General features: G+C 54.3%; 7 protein-coding genes across 7 annotated transcripts, besides 2 other annotated features; 4 read left to right on the top strand and 3 right to left on the bottom strand.

Moving 5' to 3' along the window:
* Nucleotides 1–2,163: 2,163 nt before the first annotated feature.
* PODANS_4_830 (uncharacterized protein) lies at nucleotides 2,164–3,066 on the bottom strand (the record flags this gene model as incomplete). The annotated part of the gene is made up of 1 exon (XM_001903644.1): nucleotides 2,164–3,066. One exon carries the CDS (start codon nucleotides 3,064–3,066, stop codon nucleotides 2,164–2,166), a length of 903 nt encoding a protein of 300 aa, XP_001903679.1.
* A 1,268-nt stretch (nucleotides 3,067–4,334) lies between these two features.
* On the bottom strand, nucleotides 4,335–5,113 carry PODANS_4_820 (uncharacterized protein; the record flags this gene model as incomplete). The annotated part of the gene is made up of 3 exons (XM_001903643.1): nucleotides 4,335–4,646; nucleotides 4,718–4,940; nucleotides 5,079–5,113. The coding sequence occupies 3 exons, from the start codon at nucleotides 5,111–5,113 to the stop codon at nucleotides 4,335–4,337; spliced, it is 570 nt and encodes a 189-aa protein (XP_001903678.1).
* Nucleotides 5,114–5,565: 452 nt separating this feature from the next.
* Nucleotides 5,566–6,803, top strand: PODANS_4_810 (uncharacterized protein; the record flags this gene model as incomplete). Its single annotated transcript, XM_001903642.1, has 4 exons — nucleotides 5,566–5,703; nucleotides 5,763–5,889; nucleotides 5,944–6,699; nucleotides 6,754–6,803. 4 exons carry the CDS (start codon nucleotides 5,566–5,568, stop codon nucleotides 6,801–6,803), a joined length of 1,071 nt encoding a protein of 356 aa, XP_001903677.1.
* A 2,314-nt stretch (nucleotides 6,804–9,117) lies between these two features.
* On the top strand, nucleotides 9,118–10,907 carry PODANS_4_800 (uncharacterized protein; the record flags this gene model as incomplete). Its single annotated transcript, XM_001903641.1, has 3 exons — nucleotides 9,118–10,126; nucleotides 10,183–10,526; nucleotides 10,593–10,907. 3 exons carry the CDS (start codon nucleotides 9,118–9,120, stop codon nucleotides 10,905–10,907), a joined length of 1,668 nt encoding a protein of 555 aa, XP_001903676.1.
* Nucleotides 10,908–13,519: 2,612 nt separating this feature from the next.
* On the top strand, nucleotides 13,520–14,392 carry PODANS_4_790 (uncharacterized protein; the record flags this gene model as incomplete). The annotated part of the gene is made up of 4 exons (XM_001903640.1): nucleotides 13,520–13,632; nucleotides 13,691–13,702; nucleotides 13,768–13,936; nucleotides 13,997–14,392. Coding segments are annotated over 4 exons (690 nt in total), but the record flags the coding sequence as incomplete, so codon positions are not given.
* Nucleotides 14,393–15,684: 1,292 nt separating this feature from the next.
* Nucleotides 15,685–15,776, top strand: a tRNA (tRNA-Ala).
* Nucleotides 15,777–15,818: 42 nt separating this feature from the next.
* Nucleotides 15,819–15,891, top strand: a tRNA (tRNA-Ala).
* A 961-nt stretch (nucleotides 15,892–16,852) lies between these two features.
* PODANS_4_780 (uncharacterized protein) lies at nucleotides 16,853–18,061 on the top strand (the record flags this gene model as incomplete). The annotated part of the gene is made up of 1 exon (XM_001903639.1): nucleotides 16,853–18,061. One exon carries the CDS (start codon nucleotides 16,853–16,855, stop codon nucleotides 18,059–18,061), a length of 1,209 nt encoding a protein of 402 aa, XP_001903674.1.
* A 565-nt stretch (nucleotides 18,062–18,626) lies between these two features.
* PODANS_4_770 (uncharacterized protein) lies at nucleotides 18,627–20,126 on the bottom strand (the record flags this gene model as incomplete). Its single annotated transcript, XM_001903638.1, has 1 exon — nucleotides 18,627–20,126. One exon carries the CDS (start codon nucleotides 20,124–20,126, stop codon nucleotides 18,627–18,629), a length of 1,500 nt encoding a protein of 499 aa, XP_001903673.1.
* Between the last annotated feature and the right edge of the window lie 949 nt (nucleotides 20,127–21,075).

Genomic DNA, 21,075 nt, shown 5'->3' with positions numbered 1-21,075 from the left:
AGATATGGGTTGGATTGAAGAAAGAATTTAAACAGGCGCTGCTCTTCTCTCCGTGGTTTGTGTGTCAGGTTGCCGAGTCTTTGGAATGGTTTTTGATCAAGGGCCAGAAATTTTCTGGGTAGTTGTGCTGAAGCTTGCTGGCCCGGTCTACTGGCAGCCGTTCAGCCCATCATTTTTTTAACGCCAGTCTCGACACCAGCAAATCTCGGCATCGTCTTCAGGCCCGTTATTCTCCCAACAAAGTCAATGTCAGATAGGCAAGGAAGTGACTTACATGGAATGGACCCAGGTTGACGCATCATGAGAACAGAACATGAGGCTTTGGCGGTTATCTCTGTCTTATATCGCTTTTAAGTAACAATCGAATGGTGATATATCTCTACCTTTGACTCTTAAAGATCTACTATAGACCATCTTCAAAGGCCAGTCGACAACCATCTTTATCACGTAGTTGGAAGCTGATATAGAACCGGTTTATAGTTTGAAGCATTTTATTTTGGCGTAGTGTGGCTTTTAGGAGGCTCCGATGGGTCCCTCCTAATCGGATGAAGAAAAGAAAGTTTCATACAGAACTCGCGAAAACTGAAAAGCTTCATAAACCTTGACGTCCATGGCGCACCAGATAAAATCGGAGAAAAGGGCTGAAAAGCATTCCCGCAAGCTTCATCACCGTCTTCTCAACACCACATCACATCATCACCACAGTTCATCATCCCCTCTCTCCGCCATTTCCTCAACTCACCCACCTAAAAAGAACAAAAATGGTCACCACCGCCGAGTTCAACTCCATCTGCGACTCCATGATCACCTACCACATCGACCAAACGGCCATCCCACTTAAAAAGGTGGAAAGGCTGGAGAAATCCATAACCAAATGTAGAGCTTGGCTTACAAGACAGGCTGAGAAAGCTCGGTTATCTGCAACCGACATTATTGCGAAATTGTAAGCGGTAACCGCCAAAGAACTGGAAGAGCTCAGCGCACTTTTGGTATCTCAAAGACCGAAAGCTGGCTACCTACCCACCTATCTAGCACCAGACTTATCAACAACCGTACTGCCTTCACCCGGGCCCAAATCGAGAGGACAGTTCGACCTGGTGTCGATTACCACAGCGGAGAGATTGATAAGTGGAAGAGGTTGAGATGTTGAGGGGGCCCTGGCCAAGGGGGGAGAGGCTGAGCGAGGCATTACCCCGACAGGGGGTTAGGGTTATGTGGAGAAATATAAGCAGAGTGTACCTAAGCACCCATCACATCACCTTTGCCTTCCTGCATCGGCCAGCATGGATATCCCTCTCATCCCACCTCACTCACTTGACAACAGCACAGAACGATGGTCACCGCCAACCAACTAAACTCACTCTGCGATGTAATGATCACATACCACATCGACCAGAAAGTCACCCCGCTGGAGCGGGTGGAGAAGCTGAAGAAGTTCAGGACCGCGTGCGAGGTTAGGCTCAAAGCAGAGTGCGAGAAATGGCTCCGGGCCGATATAGAGCTTGTTGCTTCACACTAGTAAGTTAAAAAAAAAAAAGTTAAAAAAAAAAAGATCTCTGGTGAGGAACAGCTTGCAAAGAATGTTTGCTATGTTCAAGATGGAAAAGGGCTGACTTTGGGCCAACTTACCTACGTACCGCCTATGCAGCGCTCTGCGGATGGATCACATTGCTTCGTTCACCCAAGCCCAGATCGACAGGACGGTTCGTAGTCATCTCGATTATCACAATGGAGAGATTGATAAGTGGAAGAGTTTGAGATGCTGAGGGATTTTTTATCATCTCAATATAAGAGGGACCGATTAAAGATGGCAACCGAGTTTGGTATGTGGTGCGGAAGGAAGAGGAGAGAATATCACGGTTCCATTATTGTCTAAGTAGGACTGGCGTTTATGATGATTGATGCGCATTTGAAAAACATTACGATATGTGTAACCACTAAAACCAAGGGTATCGTTCTGCCGGGCATGCCTCTCGCCATGATCAGTCTCTGGATATAAACCTGTATCCAGTGCCATGCCATGCCACACCATATCCAGTCCCAATGTCCAATTTATGCTCGGAATACTCGGGTGTGCCAGCCCCAAGTTGATATGATAGATGACGAAACCAAAATCCAAGATATGCACCGTGGCAGAGCCATATGTCATGATTCTTCTGTCGTTCATCGTCTTCCAGGATACTGGTACTCGACCCCCTGATGCCAACTCTGCTGACTCCATCCCTGTCTCGTTCTTTGCTGTAGTTGTTGTTGCGGCTGCGGGTGTGATTGGGGACGTGGTTGCTGCTGCTGCTGCTGCTGCTGCGCCTGCGAACCCCTCGGCCTCTGAGCGTTATCCTGCCCCCTAGGCTTATAAACCCTCTTGGCCACATTACTCCTATGCGCAATCCCGCCCTCCTCCAGCTTCACCAGCACCTCGTCCACACTAATTGGCCTCCCCCTTTCCTGCGCATTCTTCATGTGCTTCTCCACGAGATAAACCCCCTCCTCCCGCGTCCTGCTCCAACCGCAGCAGTCAATCTCCAGCTTCCAACTCTTCAGCTCTTGGTTTTCATAGTAAGAACTCCCTTCCTGAAAGGCGAGGTTGCTCCCCCCGTTGGCGTTGATATCGTTCGCTGTGTGGCAGGCCGTCTCAGGCAGGTTTTTGCAGGCGCAGTTGGAGCAGATGACCTTGAGTTTATACTCCGGTTTTGTGCGTTTGGATGCCGAAACGGGTGAGGTTACTGGGGCTGTGGTAGAGAGCCGTGAGAATCGTGAATTCGGCTTTGATTCTCGAGATGGTTTCGATTTTGAATTCCCCATACTGCCCCCGTCTTCTTCTTGATAGGTCGATGAAGGTGGAAATGTTGGTGACGGCAGCGAAGCTTCCGTCAAAATCCTAGGAGAAATACTCGACAGTCCTTGAAACAGAAATAGACTGCTCCCGAGCCCTGCCGCCATGGCAGTCTTTATTGTGTTGAATGAGTTTGGACACTCAGAGTTGAGATTCGACTCGCCGGTCTCGTGTGGCCGGCACACCCCGCGGGCGGGCTGCCGGGTTGGCCGGGAGCTTGAGAAGGTGAGCATCGCGTGTTACAAGTGAACGTCAGGTCCCCCTCTGAGCTTGTTGAACAAAGACTGAGGTTCGGAAGAAAGGGGTTGAACAAGGTGATGACCGGTGATCTCCCGTGCAGGACAATGCCCTTGACCCGGGGTTCGGTGCCTTATACAACAAAGAAATGTTTTCAATGAGGGTCTTTGACACAGGGCTTGAGACGGTGGCCGACCCGTCGGTGATATATGCGTATGTGGGCAATACGTGGGTTGGGCGAGACCCGGACCCGGCTGGCGCGCGCGTGGCCTTCCATGGGTGGTTTTGTACTTGAACTGGACAACAGCACCTCCACTTGGTTATGTCATTTGATGCAGTGCCCAGGGAATAAACGGGCAAAAAGGAAAGGGGCTGATTCGTCGGCAGTGGCAGTGAGTACAAGAGTAAATCCGATGGCGGTGCCCGAAATTCCAAAAGATGGTGGTGTGGTCACTATATCTGCTGGGCAACTCTGGGGCGACAAACCTGCACAGCCCGACTCAAAGGATTGGCTCCTGGGCTGTTGGGCAGCGGGCAGGGCAGTGTGTGGCCGGTTCCTGGGCGACGCGGCTGTTGGCCACCCCTCGTTACTCCCCATGCGTGGTGCGGCAAAGTCGGATGGTAGCCCTGACGGCACCTCGTCGTCATTTCCATTCGCAACGTGTGAGGCTCCGCGGTATCACCAAGCTGCCGAGACGAACCTCATGATCCTCGGAGGGCGGTGTCCAATCCCTCAACGTCCGGACGCCGACTCTGAAGTCTGTACCACCGGAACGGCGCGTGAGGGAATTGGTGGTCTTGTATGCATGTTTTTACAAGTCGTCATTTCCACGTGGTGGTGACTTGAAACAATGCATTCACGAGGAAGATGCCACATGCGCCATACAAAGAGCTGTGGAAGGAAACACGGCACAACTCTGGATTACCTCTCCGTAAAGCGGCTCGCAGGTTGGGTCCTTGGGCTAGTGCATAAGGTTCTGGGGTTGATTGTAAGCGCCGTGCTAGGTTATCGTCTGGTATAAGAAGGTTAGCAGTCGAAGGATCTAGACAACTGCAAGCAAAACTTCGACACTGTAGGTACGCAACCCTGAGCAGATGAGCAGACCGCCATCAAGTCAACGGGCGGTGCATATGTTTTGCACGCCCTCATCATCCATTGTTTACTCATGAGACATTAAGAATAGCCATGTATCAGTTATGCCCGAGGCCTTTTATTTCCCGGCGACGCTTATCCGCTCTTTCATCATTGATCTTCTCACACCCTCTAGTCGTCCTCTGGTGGCAACTCGTCATCGATATATCGTATCAGCGTGATGCGCATCTCGGTCGTATCGTTACCCCTGAGCACGTCGCTGATGAAATGGGCCTCCACCTGCATTTGTACCATCTCCAACGCTCCCCTCAACACGCCGCACAGGATATTCGAATACCACAGCTCGTCTTGGGCCCGGCCGTCGTCGGGTAGTTCCACAAAGTCGGCAAAGGGGTTCTCATCGAAGATCAGTGAGAACTGCTTGCCGTCGTTGGTCCAATTCGCTATCGTTGGCGTGATGTTGAGGAATATCTTGAACCCAACCTGAAGAGCACATCTGTCAGACACAAACACGTCCACGCGCAAACACCGGCCCAACATGCCAAACTGCCCACCTTCGCGATCATCTCGGCTGTTTCCTTAAAGTTCGAACATCGGCGTACAGTGTTGGATTTCGCAAGGTAATCCTCGATTAGGCGCAGACCGATGTTGTACCCCATCTTATCGAGTTGCTTGTTGACCTCGACATAGTCGCTGTCAAAGTCCTTACACAGCTGCGCAACGATGGTGCCGTATGTGAGGACGACCAGCTCGGCGTTGACCTTGTCTATCCGTGTCCTTCAGCGGGGGGCAGCATTAGCGATGGTTGAGTTCTAGCTGAGGGCGTGTGGGAGGCCCTTACTTCCAGATCCTGTCAGAGAAGCAGTGTTAGCAGAGATGGCAACGAAGTAAACAGAGGAGGGATGCGCAGCGTACTCTTCCCCCAATCGGGACGCCTTGTTAGCCGCCATGGCGGAATAGGGTCGAGAGAATGCCTGGGAGATAACCTAAGATTGAACCGAAGAAGCGACGAAGAGCGGTGTTGCGTATAACTATCGGAGGCACCCAGAATGATGTTTGTTCGGAGAGGGCGGTGATGTTTCTGGCGGTAGCTACAAGGGTGCTCACCTTACAGGCCGCATGTCGGGGGACAAAGCCCCACTACTCCCCTAAAGTGCAGGGACCCCAGGTCAGTGCTCATGTGCCTTGGGCGGGAAGCGGGGAATCTAAAATCCATCAGGCGCGTCCTCCAGCACTGGCGCATCATCATCAATTGGATTTGGGACTTGAAAGTCAAACAGCGCAGCCTCGCCAAGAGACCCATCTTGTTCACGACTCAATCCTACCATTGCATCACGGCATCACAACATCACAACATCAATTGATTCAACAGACACATTGGATCTTTGAATATCTATCAATCATGTCTTCTGAAAAGAGACCGTTCCCAGGCGACGACCAGCAGCTCGTGGTCAAGCGGCAGAATGTGGGCTCTAGTCGCGCCCTCGCTACCCGCTCTGGCCCTGCTGGTGGAAGCTCTGGTGCCCTAATTCAGTCGTCGGTATGTCTTTGGAGTTTTGGAAACAAGTCTTATCATGTCTGCTAACATGCGCGATGAAGGTTCCACGAACGAGCTCCTTGCAGGCTCCGGTAATGGAGCTGTCAGGACACAGCGGCGAGATCTTTGCGGCAAGATTCGATCCCACAGGAAACTTAATAGCCTCTGGGTCAATGGACAGGACAGTTTGTACGTAAACAAACTTGATGGTCAGGTCGGAAAACCTACTGACACCCAGTCCAGTGCTTTGGCGAACCTACGGCGACTGCGAAAACTACGGCGTTCTCTCCGGCCACAAGGGCGCCGTTCTTGACCTGCAATGGTCCCGCGATTCCGAAATCCTCTTCACCGCCTCTGCCGATATGCACCTCGCTAGTTGGGACCTCACATCAGGCACAAGAATAAGACGCTACGTTGGACACGAAGAAGGCGTCACATCGCTAGACCTGAGCAAGCGCGGCGAGGAGATGCTCATCAGCGGCAGCAACGACGGTACAATTGGTATTTGGGATCCAAGGACGAAGCACGCGGCGGATTACATTGAAACGGATTTCCCCATCACGGCGGTTGCTTTCTCGGAGGCTGGCAATGAGATCTATTCGGGTGGCATCGACAATGACATCAAGGTGTGGGATGTCAGGAAAAAGGCTGTGGTACACACAATGCTGGGTCATCAGGACACGATCACGACGTTGAGGGTATCGCCGGACGGGCAGCAATTATTGTCGTATGCGATGGACTCGACCGCCAGGACGTGGGACATTAGGCCTTTCGCCCCTGCCGAGCGACACATTCGGACATTTGACGGCGCACCGCTGGGCATGGAGAAGAACTTGATCAAGGGAAGCTGGGACTCGGACGGCAAGAAGATCGCGGTGGGTGCTGGTGATGGAACGGCTGTGGTTTGGGAGGCGGGTACAGGAAGGTTGCTGTACAAGCTTCCCGGTCATAAGGGGACAGTCAACTCGGTTGACTTTGCACCGGGGGCGGAACCTCTCAGTATGTGTCGTTGACTTTTGCCTGGTGCTGGACGTGTTGCTAATTTTTGTCTAGTCCTCTCTGCGTCATCAGACCGGAACATGTTGTTGGGTGAGCTCAAGTGAGGCGGCGGGTTGCGACGATGCCTCTCGAGTCGAGGAATTGTCTAGCCCAGTGCGAAGTTGCTCATGTTCGAACCACAACGGCCGTCTAACCGCCTCGCTGCAGTCTGCCTGAGGCGATGCCCCTATTTCAAGAATAGGTGTCGATTTGGCTGTTGTGCGACGAGAAAAGATCACCTTTAGGCTACAGCCTGCTCCGGCACGGCAGGACTGCATATTTGGAAAGGAAGTATGCCCAGGCGCTTCAATGATACCGGCGAAAGGCTGAGCAGAGGAGCAGTGATGGAAAGGATAAAAGTAAAGCGAGCTTGATACCCAGCCTTGTACGAATAAAAATTTGAAAGGATATACACCACACCTACAGGATGCATACAGGCGCGCGCCAGGAGACATTTCAGGACGAGGGCACAGATCTCGAAGATAAAGACAGCCAAAGCACGAGCGATCAGCAACTCAATGCGCAGCAGACACTTTTGATGCCTGACATTGGGTTGCGGCATCAGTCACAGCTTCTACATGAGACGGGGCATTCTGTCAGATATTATTGATTGGCTCTGTCCGGCCATCAATCGAGAAGAAGTCTGGGCTCAAGTTTGACCATCAATGATTCGATTGACTCACCGTCGTTGCTGGCTGACCATGATGTATTCCAGGAGTTTTCTTGATGCCCAAAATCCACTTGCGACCATCCTGTCTTCTTATTCTTTTTTTCTTGAATCTTGAACCTCTCTGACAGCCATTCCCCAGAAAACTCCAACAAGGCCTGGGGAGATCTGAAACACGCCTGTGACTGTGGTCCACTCATGCGCCAAGCCGACGTTGCACTGGAATCACTCGCAGCCAATCATTGGGATTTCCCCTTTTGTCGTCGAGTTTGAAGAGCAAGACAACTGGATGTCATGAAGCCTCCTGCCGACGCCCGACGATGCAAGGCACCCTGCCGTTCTGAAGGTATTCGCAGTTGGGGTGTCCAAGGCAGCACAGCAGATGCAGGAGAAGTCAACAGGTTGCCTTGCTTCCTGTACGTCGATAGGAACCGTAGAGATAACCGTCCCGGGAAAAGAGTTTCGAGATGCTGCACGAGCCTCCTTGTGGATGGGTTCCTCGTCGTTCATCCCGTGGTGATCTCGAGGCAGGGGGCCGAAGAAGCTCTGAATCTTGCGTCAACGGAGATCCCTTCACCTCCTCAGGTTCACTGGTGGCTCACCTCGTGTCCGTGCAAGTGAAGCCAAGCGCAGGCTGACCCCTGCATATCTGGTCACGTCCCCCTCTCACCCTCCATCCAATCAAGCCCCTCCCCCCTTCCTCAGGGCTGCAACATCGTCAATTCTTGTCGAATGGTGAATGGTGCAGGTCCCATTCCGTCCGTCAAGAATTGCCTGTCGGTCGACGAAGCGTCTTTGCGGTGGCTTGGGACGAATCCACTTGCATACGACGAAACAACGAAACAAAACAGGGGAGGGTGCCTCTGGACCTATCGACACACATTTCCACCTCACCACCACCACCACAGTCTAAATCCTGCCGTGCAGGCATTCTTATCTTCCCTCTTTTTATTCTCTTGATATGACCTCCCTGCCCTGAGGTCGGCTTTTGGTTGTTTCTGTTCTTCCTGTTGCCTTGACGGTGTTTGTTTTCTTTTTCCCTTACATTCGCATCGCTCTGGGAGCCGGTAATTTATTGGACGACGGTCATTTGCTACGACACACTCGGCATCTTTTTTCTTCAGCACCATCACTTCAGTTCAAGCAGCGGGCCGGGCCTTTATGATACCTTGATATCCTCTCTCTCTCCCTCCCTCCCTCCCTCTCTCTCTCTCTCTCTTTCTCGATTTCAATATTCCGACCGACGAAAACAACTGTTCTTCTTTCGGCACGCCCTTCCCTTTTTCGTTTTCGCCAACCGTTTTTATATCCCGAATATCAGCGCCCGCCGTTGAAGGGAGGTACTCGAGGCGCATTATTTTTAAGGGGCAGCACAGTTCGCGAACCCTTCAAAGACAAGCGCACGGCGACCTGCAGGGCCTGGCGACCTATCACCGCGCGTGGGGACGATCGAGCGGGAACAGACGGGGGGAGCTTAGGTTGTGCGACGTCAATATCAACATCAACAATCGTTGACCACTGAGGTTGACAGACTGGGACGCGCAACTGTTGGACTCATACTTTCAAGTCAAACCTACCTGACAACTTCACATCGGTCTGAAAACGACTCATCTGAGGCACACAGAGGAGACAGCATGCTCGCCGGATAAAAACTCACATCAAGACAACACTCACCCACCTGATACACAAGGACACTGAACTTTCCCTTCACCATGGACCGCTTCAACTTCTTCACCGGGTCCTCCTCCCGGACCAACAACAACAACAACAACAACACCAATGACACCAACGACACCATAACCGACAACACCACCACCAACACAGTCACCATCCGCACCGCCCCCGTCGTTCCCCGAACCTCAACATGCAACTCCTCCCTCTGTCCCCCACCAGGCCCCCACCCAGCAACAGTCGAAAATTACAACCCCTACAGCAACAACAACAACAGCAACAACAACAACAACAACCCCTCCCCCTACGGCCTCTCCTACCCAATCTACCAATCCTACGACCCCCGCACAACAAACGACGAACACGTCCCCTTATCCCCCCGTTTCTCCCCCCACTCCGATCCCGAATCCGGCCAACACCACCCCCAGCCCCAACAACCCCAGCGGTTGTCCTTCCTCGCCCGGTTCCCCCGCCCCTCATTCTTTGGTTTGCGCCCCCCAAGCAGCAACTACTCTGGTGCTGGGTTGAGAGGTGCACCGCCCACGGTGATCAACGGGCAGGAAGCGACGGTGGAGAGCCCAAAGAGCCCGGCGTTCAGGATCGGGGAGCAGGCGCTGCCGAGCACGAGGTTGCACTTGCCTGGGCTGGAGAGGGTATGGACTGGGGGGAGCAGCGGGCCGCCGACTAGGCCTGGGACGACGACGGCTGGGCAGGAGGAGGTGGCTGAGCCGGAGAGGGCGGTGACGAGGGGGAGCAATCGGTCCAGGAGGCATAGGAGGGAGGGGAGCGGGGGGTCGAGACGGGAAGGCGGGGAGACGAGAGAAGAGAGGAGGCGGCGGAGGAGAGATGGAGAAACTCGACGACGGAGAACAGAACAGGGGAGTTCAACCAGTAGCGGCAGTCGAACAGGCGGCGGCAGCGGCGGCAGCAGGAGGAAACCCCCCAAGAACTTCCTCTTTTGCTTCCCCTGGATCAAGTCCCGGCGCATCCGCACGCAGATCCTGCGGTGTTTTGTGTCGGGGTTGTTTCTGATACTCATCTTGACTGTGTGTAAGTTTACCCCCGCCGTATTCCCTCTTTCTTTGTGCTAACAGCCACCCTACTAGACCTCTCCCTGACCCTCACCAAAAACATCACCTCGTCCGAGTTCACCATCTTGCTCATTCTCATCATCTTGTTCATCACCATCTTCTTCTGCCACAGCCTCATCAAGCTCTGCATGCTGGTGATCAAGTCACGGAACGGGACACTGCAAAGTAGTAACTCCTCCTCCAGGGAAGGCGGGGTGGTAAGGCCAGAGATGATCCAGCAAATCGCCCCAGGGAGCGGGTACGCCATCCCACGGGAGCCCATCAGGGTTGTGCTCGCGAGGGACGAGGAGGCGGTGGGGATCGAGAGCGAGGCGACAAAGTTGGGCCCCCCCGCGTATGGACTTTGGAGGGAGAGTGTGGTATGTTCTGTTCTCTGAAAGCAAAAGTGAGCTTCGTGGATGAAAGGCTAATGTTTGTTATGACAGAGAGTTGATCCGGATAGGTTTTACTGGGCTAGGAACCAGGCTGCTGCTGGGCCGGGGGGTGCCGAGGGTGGGAATACAAGTGAGGAGACGTTGGACAGCGGTGTCTCTTCTGATCCGAGCTCGAGGGGCACCGGGGGGGTGAGGAGGCCACCGTCGTATGCTTCTGATGATGGGGTTAGTTACGTGGTGGAGGCGAGACCGAGGTCGATGGTGCCGCCGCCGTTGGGGAGTGAGGAAAATGCGGCTGGTCTGCATCCGGTGGAGAGGGAAAGGTTGCAGCAGCAGCAGCAGCAGCGGCCGGCGGTTTGGGTGTAGGGCCGAGAAAGATGGTGCGTAATAATCAAGGGTCAAGGGTTTCGAACCAGGTTGATAATTGTCAGCATCTCACTCGAGAGAGCTCTACCGCCGCCATGAAGTGAGGTTCTGTCGGGTATGAAACGGCGTAGGTAGTCAGCAGCTCGTGATATCCCACATCTGTTCGACGTCAATGCGTGAGCTCCTCAAGCTCGGAGCTTCAGACATATAGTGTCAAGACCAAACGGATACTGTGTAAGGCACAGACCAACACCTGTTCGTCATCCACCCCTACCCTCCTCCCGCTGAAAGGTGTTGTCGGGATTCTCAAACTGTCCGAGTAGTATTCCCGTCTGCAGGCCGCTCATTTGTGATACACGGTAGCCTTGCGAGGGTTCTATATCTGGGGCAGTTTCCATATTGTCGGGGTCAAGCTCGGGACAGCCCTTTGCGGACTGAGAGCAAGGACCAACCCTCTTTGGGTCTTCCGGACTCTGCACCTCCTTTTATTGCCCATTGGAGGGGTGCCAGCCGGCATTGCACATGCGGTCAACCACACAGTTCCTGTCTCTCTCTTGCCGTTGCATCAATCACAGTGTCCCGAGAGCAGCTCCGGTTGGGCATGATTGGGTCGAGAGAGGGGGGATATCGAAGGCAGACAGGGGTCCGTCACGCTTAAGGCGGGGTTTTTGTATTTTTATTTTTTTTTGTTCAGGGCACCCGACTGCCAACATTATCATCATCATCATCATCACCAACAGCATGTTTGATGACTGAACCGGGCTGCCATATATGCATGTCTCGACATATATATGCAGATATCTAGTGTAACCATTTATTAGTTCTCCGAAAGAGAAGCCTCACACTGTCAAGAGGCGAGGTGCAGATCGAGATGAGCATGGCAAACGAAAAGCCCCGCAGTGGGATGGAGCAAGGTTGGGAGGTTCCAGCCTTCCAGCAGGAGACGGCGGAAGAGGGGAATGGAAACTCATGTTGCTTTAGTGCTTTCGTCTCTCCTCCCGCTCTCAGTCAGGCTCTCAGCAGTCGACCGGCACAGCCGTGTGAAAGCGCGCGATATAAAAGCTCTAGCGCCGAAAGTAAACCGAGGTGAGTTACCGTTGCGATTGTCAGCTGCAGCCGTGTCGCCGGGGATGCCCCGCGAGAGCCTCAGATTATCAGATGTGGCGTTTGGGGCAATGGCCGTTTGGCCACAGGGCGAGAGACTGCCGAAGTGAGACAGTTCCATCAAACAGCTAGGGCAAGACATAAGACAGGGCAAAAAAGGGAACAAGACGGCAGGCGAATAGACAACTGGATTGCATCGAGGTGATGCTCCAGTGTCACCGGTCGCCGTGAAGTTGCCGCAACCAGCTGTGGGCACGAGTCAGCGGCGGCGCCCAGTCACGAGCCGCCGTGAAGCAGCATTGCCAAGCCCCAAGAGATTTTTAGCGTGCCTTGTCGCTGAAATTCAGTTGCTGCTGAAGCAGAGAGAGCGATGAGGTAGTGAGGGGACATCAGGGTACTTGATTCTGCAGCAGACAGAGGGGAGAAAATAGGTACCGGTCACGTACCTCGGCTGACGTGCTGACTTCCTGCATCAACCCCTCCCACAGCCTAGCTAGCTCTGGCCTGCGAACTGGCGCTATCCCTTCCTTCCTGACTTGGGGTTCCCATATCCCTCCTTGTTTCCGCCTCTTCCGCCACCTTCTCTCCTCTTCCCTTTCAGCACACCCTTTAGGAAGCCACAGGTCATTACTTTTTCTGGAGTTGTTGGAGAGGACGTTGGACGCTGACGGAAAGAAGGAAGATCGAGGTTTGGAGAACTTTTTGCGAAGGAACAGAAGGAAAGGAAAGGAAAAACTGCCGGTTTTTTATTTTGATATTTTCTTCACAGGTGAGTTTTTTGTGTGGCGCACCGCCTTCTGCCCCCCGCTGCATATCTCTATGATTTTCGACCGACACGTTTGCGACTGGACACTCGGCTCTCTTCATCGACAATGAGGGAAATAACCTCCGGCTCGGGTTGAGCAACCGTTGGAAGGCTTGGACATTACATGGAGCAGGTCTGGCTGGCGCAACTTTGTTGATGGAGCAAACCCTATATGGCTTGGGGAGGGAGGTGGAGGGGCACATCACATCGACGAGGCAGCAACAACGGCAAAGCACACACATTTTGAGCAACAACCACGACGACAACTCCTCCCCACGCCTCTTTCCCGCCCTCAGTCTTGGCTCCCGGCTTCCGGCTTCCGACCTGATGGTTCGTCTGCTGCCAGCGCCAACGAACATCCCAAACTGGCGAGAATTGCGCGCAATAATTCACCCACCGAGTCCAGCCAGCCACATTTCCCCCCCCCCCCAGGGGGCCAAAAAAAAAAAAACCGTTTCATGGAGCAGTCGAGAGGTTAAAGCGCCGCATGTGGGGATCGTCAACGGTTGTTTGTCTGGGATTCTATAGGAGGGTTCTTCATCGTTTGTCATTCGATCACCGGCTGCCGAAATCTATACCTACTCGTCGAGTCGTCCTTGTCTGCAAACGTGTCGCCCAGCATGGCAGTTCTAGCAACACTTTTCGGACTTAACCAACCAACACCAAGCCAGACACCTCAAACTAACGGAATTCCACTCCCTAGCTCACCTATGTTCGGAAACATGTCTTCGGCTCACAAGCGCGCGTGCTACAAGTGTGGCGAGTTGGGTCACCAGGCCGATGGCTGCCCAGCTCCCGCCCGTCTCTGCTACAACTGTAATGTGTCTCCCTCCTCTGCGTGATTGGTTCTTGGCGGCTACTAACACCTCTCACAGGCAAGCAGCCCAGTAAGCATCTTGTACTCCCTCAGCCTTTTCTCGACCGGCAATTCTAACGCAGCATCCCAACAGACCACGAGTCGAACGAGTGCCCCCTGCCCCGCACCACCAAGTCCAAGCAGTGCTACCACTGCCAGGGTGTTGGCCACGTCCAGGCTGAGTGCCCTACCATGCGCCTGAACGGCGGCCCCGGCGGTCCTCACAACCGCTGCTACACCTGCGGACAGCCCAACCACATTGCCGTAAGTCGACGGAATGATTTTGTCTAGAGAGGGAGACAGCGGGACTGACGCGGATTTCAGCGCAACTGCCCTAGCGCTCAGGGCGGCATGGCCCCCGGCCCCATGCCCGGCCGTGGTGGCTTCGGTCCTGCCCGTGGCGGCTTCCACCCCGGCGGCGCCCGCCACGCCACCTGCTACAAGTGCGGTGGCCCCAACCACTACGCTCGCGACTGCCAGGCTCAGGCTATGAAGTGCTACGCCTGCGGCAAGCTCGGCCACATCTCGCGCGACTGCACCGCTCCCAACGGCGGTCCCCTCAACACTGCTGGCAAGACCTGCTACCAGTGCGGTGAGGCTGGCCACATTTCCCGGGACTGCCCCAAGCGCAACGGTGCTAACGGTGCCGACGCCCCCGAGGTTGACCTTGGAAACCCCCAGGTTGCGCAGGCTCCTGCTCCCGGTGCCCCCCTTGCTTAAGCGGGCGGCTCCTCCCATGAGAGTGGGCTGAATGCTGGGGAAATTCGATCGAGGTTTCGATTTTTGACGACTGTTGCATGGCGTTTACGCTCCGATGATCTTTTCCCCCCCCCCGCATCGCATAGATTATGAACGACATGGGAAAGGTTACGACACGACTTTGGGTTTTGTTTTTTCTCTCTCCCTCCCGGCGTTCAACGGTTCTTCTGGCTCTACGACAAAACTTTTTGGGAAACCTACACAACATCAACAACGCTTTTGTTTCTGCTTTTAACCGGACCACAAACATATCGGCCACCAAGACGATACAGACGGGGAAGGGTGGAGGTGGAGGGAAAAGAGATCAAGAATGGACGAAGGTGCGATGTTTATGTCGGCTTCTTTTCGCAAGCAGGAGAATACACATTGCCAGCACCCTCAACCTTCAGTTCTTGTTGTCGTTGTTGTTTGCGGCTTGCATTCTTTCTTGTCAACAGGGCTTTCTTTCGTTTTGATCATCTTTTTTTTCTGCTTTTCGGGCAAAGTCCTTTTTTGGTTTTACTCAATCATACCCCCAACCTTCCGTCACCCTTTTTTTTTTAACACAGAAACACACCCTTTGGACAAAATCGGAAAATACACCAAACTCAGAGATACCCCCTCTTTTTTTTACACAGAAAAAAAAAGATAAAACCACGTACGTGTGGTTTTTTTCTTTTTTGAAGTTGTTGATGGACCTGCGAGGCGCGAGCGATATGAACGGAAAAGAAACGCTTTTTTGGGCAAGACAAAAGAGGGGAAAAAAAGAGAGTGTGGGTTCACTTTGGCAACAAAAAGGAAACTCTCTTTCTTAGACCTACAGTAGGCCGGGCGACAGGGCGAAGACAGGAAGTGGCACCAAAGATACACAAAAAAAAGCAGGGAGGAGGGGCGAAAAAAAGGGGGGATTGGCGAAGAGGAAGAAGGCAGGCAAGGAGATGACAGGGGCGGGTTGGGGTGGTTGATAGGTAGTCTGTGTGTTCAATAAAGGACCAGTTGTGCGCGTTTTGTGTGTGGCAGTGTGTGTGTATTGTTGTGGCTGTGATGGTTAGAGTGGTGTGGAGAGAGGTAAGGGGATGGTCTGGGGAGACGGTGTTGGCTGATGTTGTTCTAGGTCGGGGCCATGGGCGGAAGCACCATGCTCATCCCAACTGCCACCATCTCGAGAATCCAGCTCATCATCTCAACTACACCAAATTCTCAAATCCAGAACGTCCGCTATAGCGTCAACCTTCAGACACCAAGCTCAACAGCAATCAGGTGATGATTTTACGGGGCGTGTGGCTCAGTTGGTAGAGCGTTCGCTTAGCATACTCTGTTTCCTCTTGTATGCGAAAGGTCCTGGGTTCGATTCCCAGCTCGTCCACACCGATATCTTCACATCTTCTTCTCTCATATCCTTCTTTTCGGGCGTGTGGCGCAATTGGTAGCGCGTTCGCTTTGCATGCGAAAGGTCTTGGGTTCGATTCCCAACTCGTCCAAACATTCTGGTGGGAGAGGGGAAGCATTTTCCTTTTGGGGATTGACTGGAGATTGACTGGGGTGTGATGGAAGTTGATTGCTTAGGAGGGTTTGGGGGGTTGTTGTCTCATTTTGGATGTTGGGTTGGCGGTTGGTTGTGTTGATGGAGGGACGGGAGGGATAGGGAGGGGTGAGAGCTGGCTGGTATCGGGGAAGAGATGTAAGATGGGTATTTTTGGCTTGCTCACATGGCAGTTTGTGCATTGAGGAGTCCAAGTTCTCGTGTTGGAACTTGGGGGCAAACACGGCAGAGGACGGCATTTGCATGACCCTCGGGAAGCCCAGCGTCTGCCGTGCGCAGGGTCCTGAGGTGTGGCAGTTAAAGTTTGTCCCCGCACCCACCGTCCAATGCCATCCGCCGCGAAGAGGTGTCTCAGTTCCTTTGGGTTGGTGGTTGCCCGGTAAAACGGTTCAGGTTGTGTCACCGACGATCATCACGGTTGGGGAAGGGGGTTGGTTGGGAAAGCAGTATAAACCCGACCTGGATCTCCGCACTCCCACACACTTTTGACTTTCCTTTCCGGGCCTGTCATGTCTAACTGACAACGAAAACAATGAGACCCCTCGCCACCGCCCAACTGCTGATCTTGCTATCCCAGGCAACCCCCCTCGTCACCTCCCAAGACTCATCTTCCTCATGCTTAGATTACTCCACCCGCTCCCGCACCCGTCACCCCCCCTTCTCCCCCGGCCGGCACGCCCTCTCCTCCGCCCGCCCCTCCCCCTCGTGCCGGACCTTCAACCTCTCCTCCCTCGAGTCTCTCCTCGGCACCCTCCCCATCGCCGACCCCGACCTCCTCCGCCTCTGGCAAAACACCTACCCCAAACACCCTCGACACAGCCATCAAATGGCACGGCCATTCCAACTCTCCCGATAGCGAAGAAGAACTGACCTTCATCATCACGGGCGACATCAACGCCATGTGGCTCCGCGACAGCGCCCGCCAGCTGCAGTCCTACCTCCCCTTGCTGACCCCCTCACCCTCATCTGACTCCCTGGCGAGCCTCTTCCGTGGAACGGTGAACACCCAGGCAAGAAATGTCCTCTCAGCTGGGTACTGCAACTCGTTCCGCCCGCCCCCCGAGTCAGGCATCATTTCTGACGAGGAGGGCGGGGACAAAGACGTGGTGCGTCCGGAGTATGACAGGGCTGGGGTTTTTGAGTGCAAGTGGGAGGTCGACTCGCTGGCTTCGTTTTTGGAGTTGTCGAGGGATTATTACTTTTCCACGCACGATATCGAGTTTTTTGCCCGACAAGGAAATTGGACTGGGGCGGTGAGGAGGGTGGTGGAGGTGGGGAGGGGGATGCAGAGGGGGACGACGTATGGGGCTGATGGGAGGGTGTTGGGGAGTGGGTATAGCTTTGCGAGGATGACGACGCGGTCGACCGAGACGTTGGCGAATGATGGGGCGGGAAGCCCTGTTGCTTCGGGGACGGGGTTGGTCAGGAGTGCGTTTAGGCCTAGTGATGACGCGACGACGTATCAGTTTTTGGTGCCGGGGAATATGATGTTTTGTGTGGCTTTGGCGGGGGCGGCGGTGATTGCCGAGGATTTGGGGGAGCAAGAGCTGGCGGGGGAGATGAGGGCTTTTTCGAGGGAGGTGAGGGAGGGGATTGAGAAGTTTGGGGTTGTGGAGGTGGTGGGGGAGGATGGGGTGAGCAAAGAAAAGGTGTACGCGTATGAGGTGGATGGGTTTGGGGGGGTGGTGCTGGGGGATGATGCGAATCTGCCGAGCTTGCTGTCGGCGCCCGTGATGGGGTACGTGGCCGGTAGTGATCCGGTTTATCAGGCTACGAGGAGACGGATCCTCAGCAGGAGAAATCCGTACTATGCTGATGGGGAGGTGGTCAGGGGGGTTGGGTCACCGCACACGGGCCCGGGCAAGGTTTGGCCTATGAGTTTGGTGATGCAGATTATGACGAGCGAGGATGATGAGGAAATTAGGGGCGCGTTGAAACAAATTTTAGGGAGTACGGATGGGTTGGGGCTGATCCATGAAAGCATTGACGGATGGGATAGCACAAAGTGGACGAGGGAGTGGTTCAGCTGGGCCAATGGGTTGTTTGGGGCGATGATTGTGGATTTGGCGAAAAGGAAAGAGGGTTTGTTGAGAGAGAGCTTCCAGTGAGTTGACAGAAGGACTTTGTTTGAAGAGAATAGATATGGCAAGGCATTGAAGCTGATGAGAGTAAAAAACGACGCCTGCAACATGGCCCAGAGAAACTACAGCTACCATCCCATGAGCATGAGGCAGAGGAGGGGATCACATACATAAAGGGCAAAAGCAAGATGAGCAAATAACGTCAGATATATATAGTCTATGATCCCAGCCTTCCTGTATTTGTCTACGTCTAGTGTGTTGACTGACTGGCTCGAAAACCCTTCCAGAAATTCCCTGTACAAGTTCCCTGAGTTGTTACCCCCATGCCAGATCCATGTAATGTGAACCCTCAATGAATGCCAAAAAAAAAAGAAGAAAAGAAAAGAAAAAGACAGAACGTTGCAAAACAACAAAACAGCTTGACAACCGAAAAAGCCAAAATAAAGTATGTCCGTCGAAGAAGAGAAAAAGCCAGAGAATGGATGAACACAAGTGGTATCAAAATGCGTGTTTGCTTTGTTTTCGCCTCCTCCAAAAGTTTCCCGAAAAATGTTTCCCAACTCCCAACATAAAAGCAGAATCCATCTTCAAATCATTGCACCTGCTGCTGCTCAACCGCCTTGGCAAAGGGATCGGCGCTCAGCTCAAAGTTGGGCGTCCTCCCCTCGCTAATTGCCTTGAGCGCGGCATCATCCAAGGGCAGCTTCCTCCCCTTGCCATCCTTCCTCGTCCCCAGCTTGGCCATCTCCCTCCTGATTCCGTGGTTCACCGCGTCCAGCACCGTGTCCACCAGCTTTCTGGGCTTGTGCTTCGGCTCGGTGCCGGCCTGGTACACCCCCGTCTTGACCAAGATGCTGTACCACTCATTCTTGCTCTTCTCGTTCATGGCGTTCGTCCCCTTGATGTCGCTCTCGGGGGTGTCGCCGACAAAGTAGACCGTCTCGGGCGGCTCACTCTCGGCCAGCCCGTGCTGGGTGGCCCTCCACTGCTGGAGCAGCCGGGTCGCAAACTCAAATGTGCTCACCTGCGGCTTGCCGAACGCGTGCGTCTTGAGCTTCCTGCCGCCGGACACGTCCTCAAACACTGTCTCGACAATCTTCCTCAGGGCGCCCATGCCCAGTCGGACGTGCTCGTGCGCCGCCGACCAGAGAACGTCATTGTGGCTGAAGTAGATCGGAGGACCCTCGTCAAAGTTCTCGGAGCGGGTTTCCAATCTGCCGCCCTTGGACTGGGCAATGTCGAGCATGATCTGCAGGTCCGAGGCCCAGTCCCGGCTGTCGGCAAAGACAAAGACGGCCTCGACGACGATGTCGCTCATCTTCCCCCCTCTTGCGAGGAGATCACGAGAGTTCTTGATCTCAGACTCGGTCAAGGCGCGGAAAGGGGCAGTGGCGGCGTTGGCCTTGATGATGTCGCCTGGAGTGATGACATCCCGGAAGCCGTAGGACTCGGCAACCTCGCGGCACTTTTCTCCCTCCCCGCCGACGACGAGGACGGTGCCGTACTTGTTGGCAAACTCCCTCATGGGAGTGTGGCCGCAGATGAACTGGCCAGGAGAAACATCAATCTCGAGCTGGCGGGACAGATCCCGGCAGCGCTCAGTCTCGAACTTGCCGCCGCCGTTGGTGAGGAAGATGTAGGGGACCTTGATGCCGAAGGGGTTCTCCCCGTTGAGGACCTTCATCGCTTCGATGGCCTCGGGGATGGGCTTCCCGCCGCGGACAAGAACGCCGTCGATGTCAAAGGCAAAGGCGAAGTTGTCGGCGACATCTGGGTCGAGGCTTGCTGGTGTGACGGGAGCGGTCAGGGGAGAGTGGAGTGGTGAAGCGGCTTCGCTGGTGCTGGAGTCGCTCTCGACTGAGGGAGAGTAAGGAGAGGAGTCGGAGTCATCCTCTTCTCCCGACGAGCTGGAAAAGGGGGAAAGAGTGTTGTCGTCGTCGTCGGTGTCTGGCTCCTCGACTCCGAGCTCGCTGAGCTTGGTGCGGGCCACCTCAAAGGCCGAGGCGAAGCTGCTGCTGGAGAGCTGGCGAGGGCACATGGACGGCCTCTGGGGGACCGGGGTGGTCAGGGTGTTGTTGTTGTTGGTTGACATGGTGGAGTAAAGGAATGACTACCAGTCGTGGATTGAGTAGTGGTAATAAGGATCGAACAGGTGAACTATGAGTACACCTGGTGGTTGAGACATTCAAGCGGCTGGCTGTAAGTGGGAGACTAAAAAGCTAGAGGAAGCAAGAGGGAGCCGGTGTCCATATATATATTCGAGAAGCCATCGATGGGAGGCGGTCTCTGGACAGTCCAAGAAGGCGTGGCTGTCTCTGAGGTGGAACTCAGCCCAGCAATCACAAAGCGTTGGGACGGCGTCAAAACAGGGTCTCAGGGTCCATGTGGGTAACGGTGGATATCCAGAGGCGTGGTGTGGGTGTGTGTGGCAGCAACAAAGTTCTCTGGTGTGCCTGGAGAACCAGTTTTTCCGCCGGGTCCCCGTCTCGCCTCCTCCATTGGGAGCCTTCAACGTTAGCTTGTCCTACGCAGCAATGCGGTGAGATGCCCATCCCATGTTTTCTGGTGGCCTCATCCCCGCCGGCCCCTCTCTCCCTCCAACAACCCCTCGCACCAAACAACAACACAGCTTGCAGATGTAAGGGTCCTGAGGGTCCAGCATCCTTGTCAGTCAAGACGCAGGGCTTATCGGACTGGTATCACCAAGTCAGCTTAGATAATGGCTCCCGACTTGGCTGACTCGGTTTGAACCGGTACTGGCACAACTGGGACCAAGAGAAAAACCGGGTCCGACAAAAAGCTTTGATGCCATGGAGGGAAGATCAAGGCTCTACAGGACGAATCGGGGCTTGGAACGTGGTTGCTACTAGAGGTAAGAATGTGCGGTTGCTCAACGGGAGATGGGGCCCTATGACGGCCACCGGAAGGGGACCTTTCCGGGATTGGGAAGTGGTCGGGCGCCCGCGGCGAGGCCGCTGTGTGTGATACGGAAAGATGGGAGGGCGAGCGGAAGTCGGCAGAGGTCTGACTGCCAAGTCGCC

The sequence above is a fragment of the Podospora anserina genome, chromosome 4 (genome assembly GCF_000226545.1).
Source record: "Podospora anserina S mat+ genomic DNA chromosome 4, supercontig 1".
NCBI lineage: Eukaryota > Fungi > Ascomycota > Sordariomycetes > Sordariales > Podosporaceae > Podospora > Podospora anserina.
This window is presented reverse-complemented; position numbering and strand designations above follow the sequence as displayed.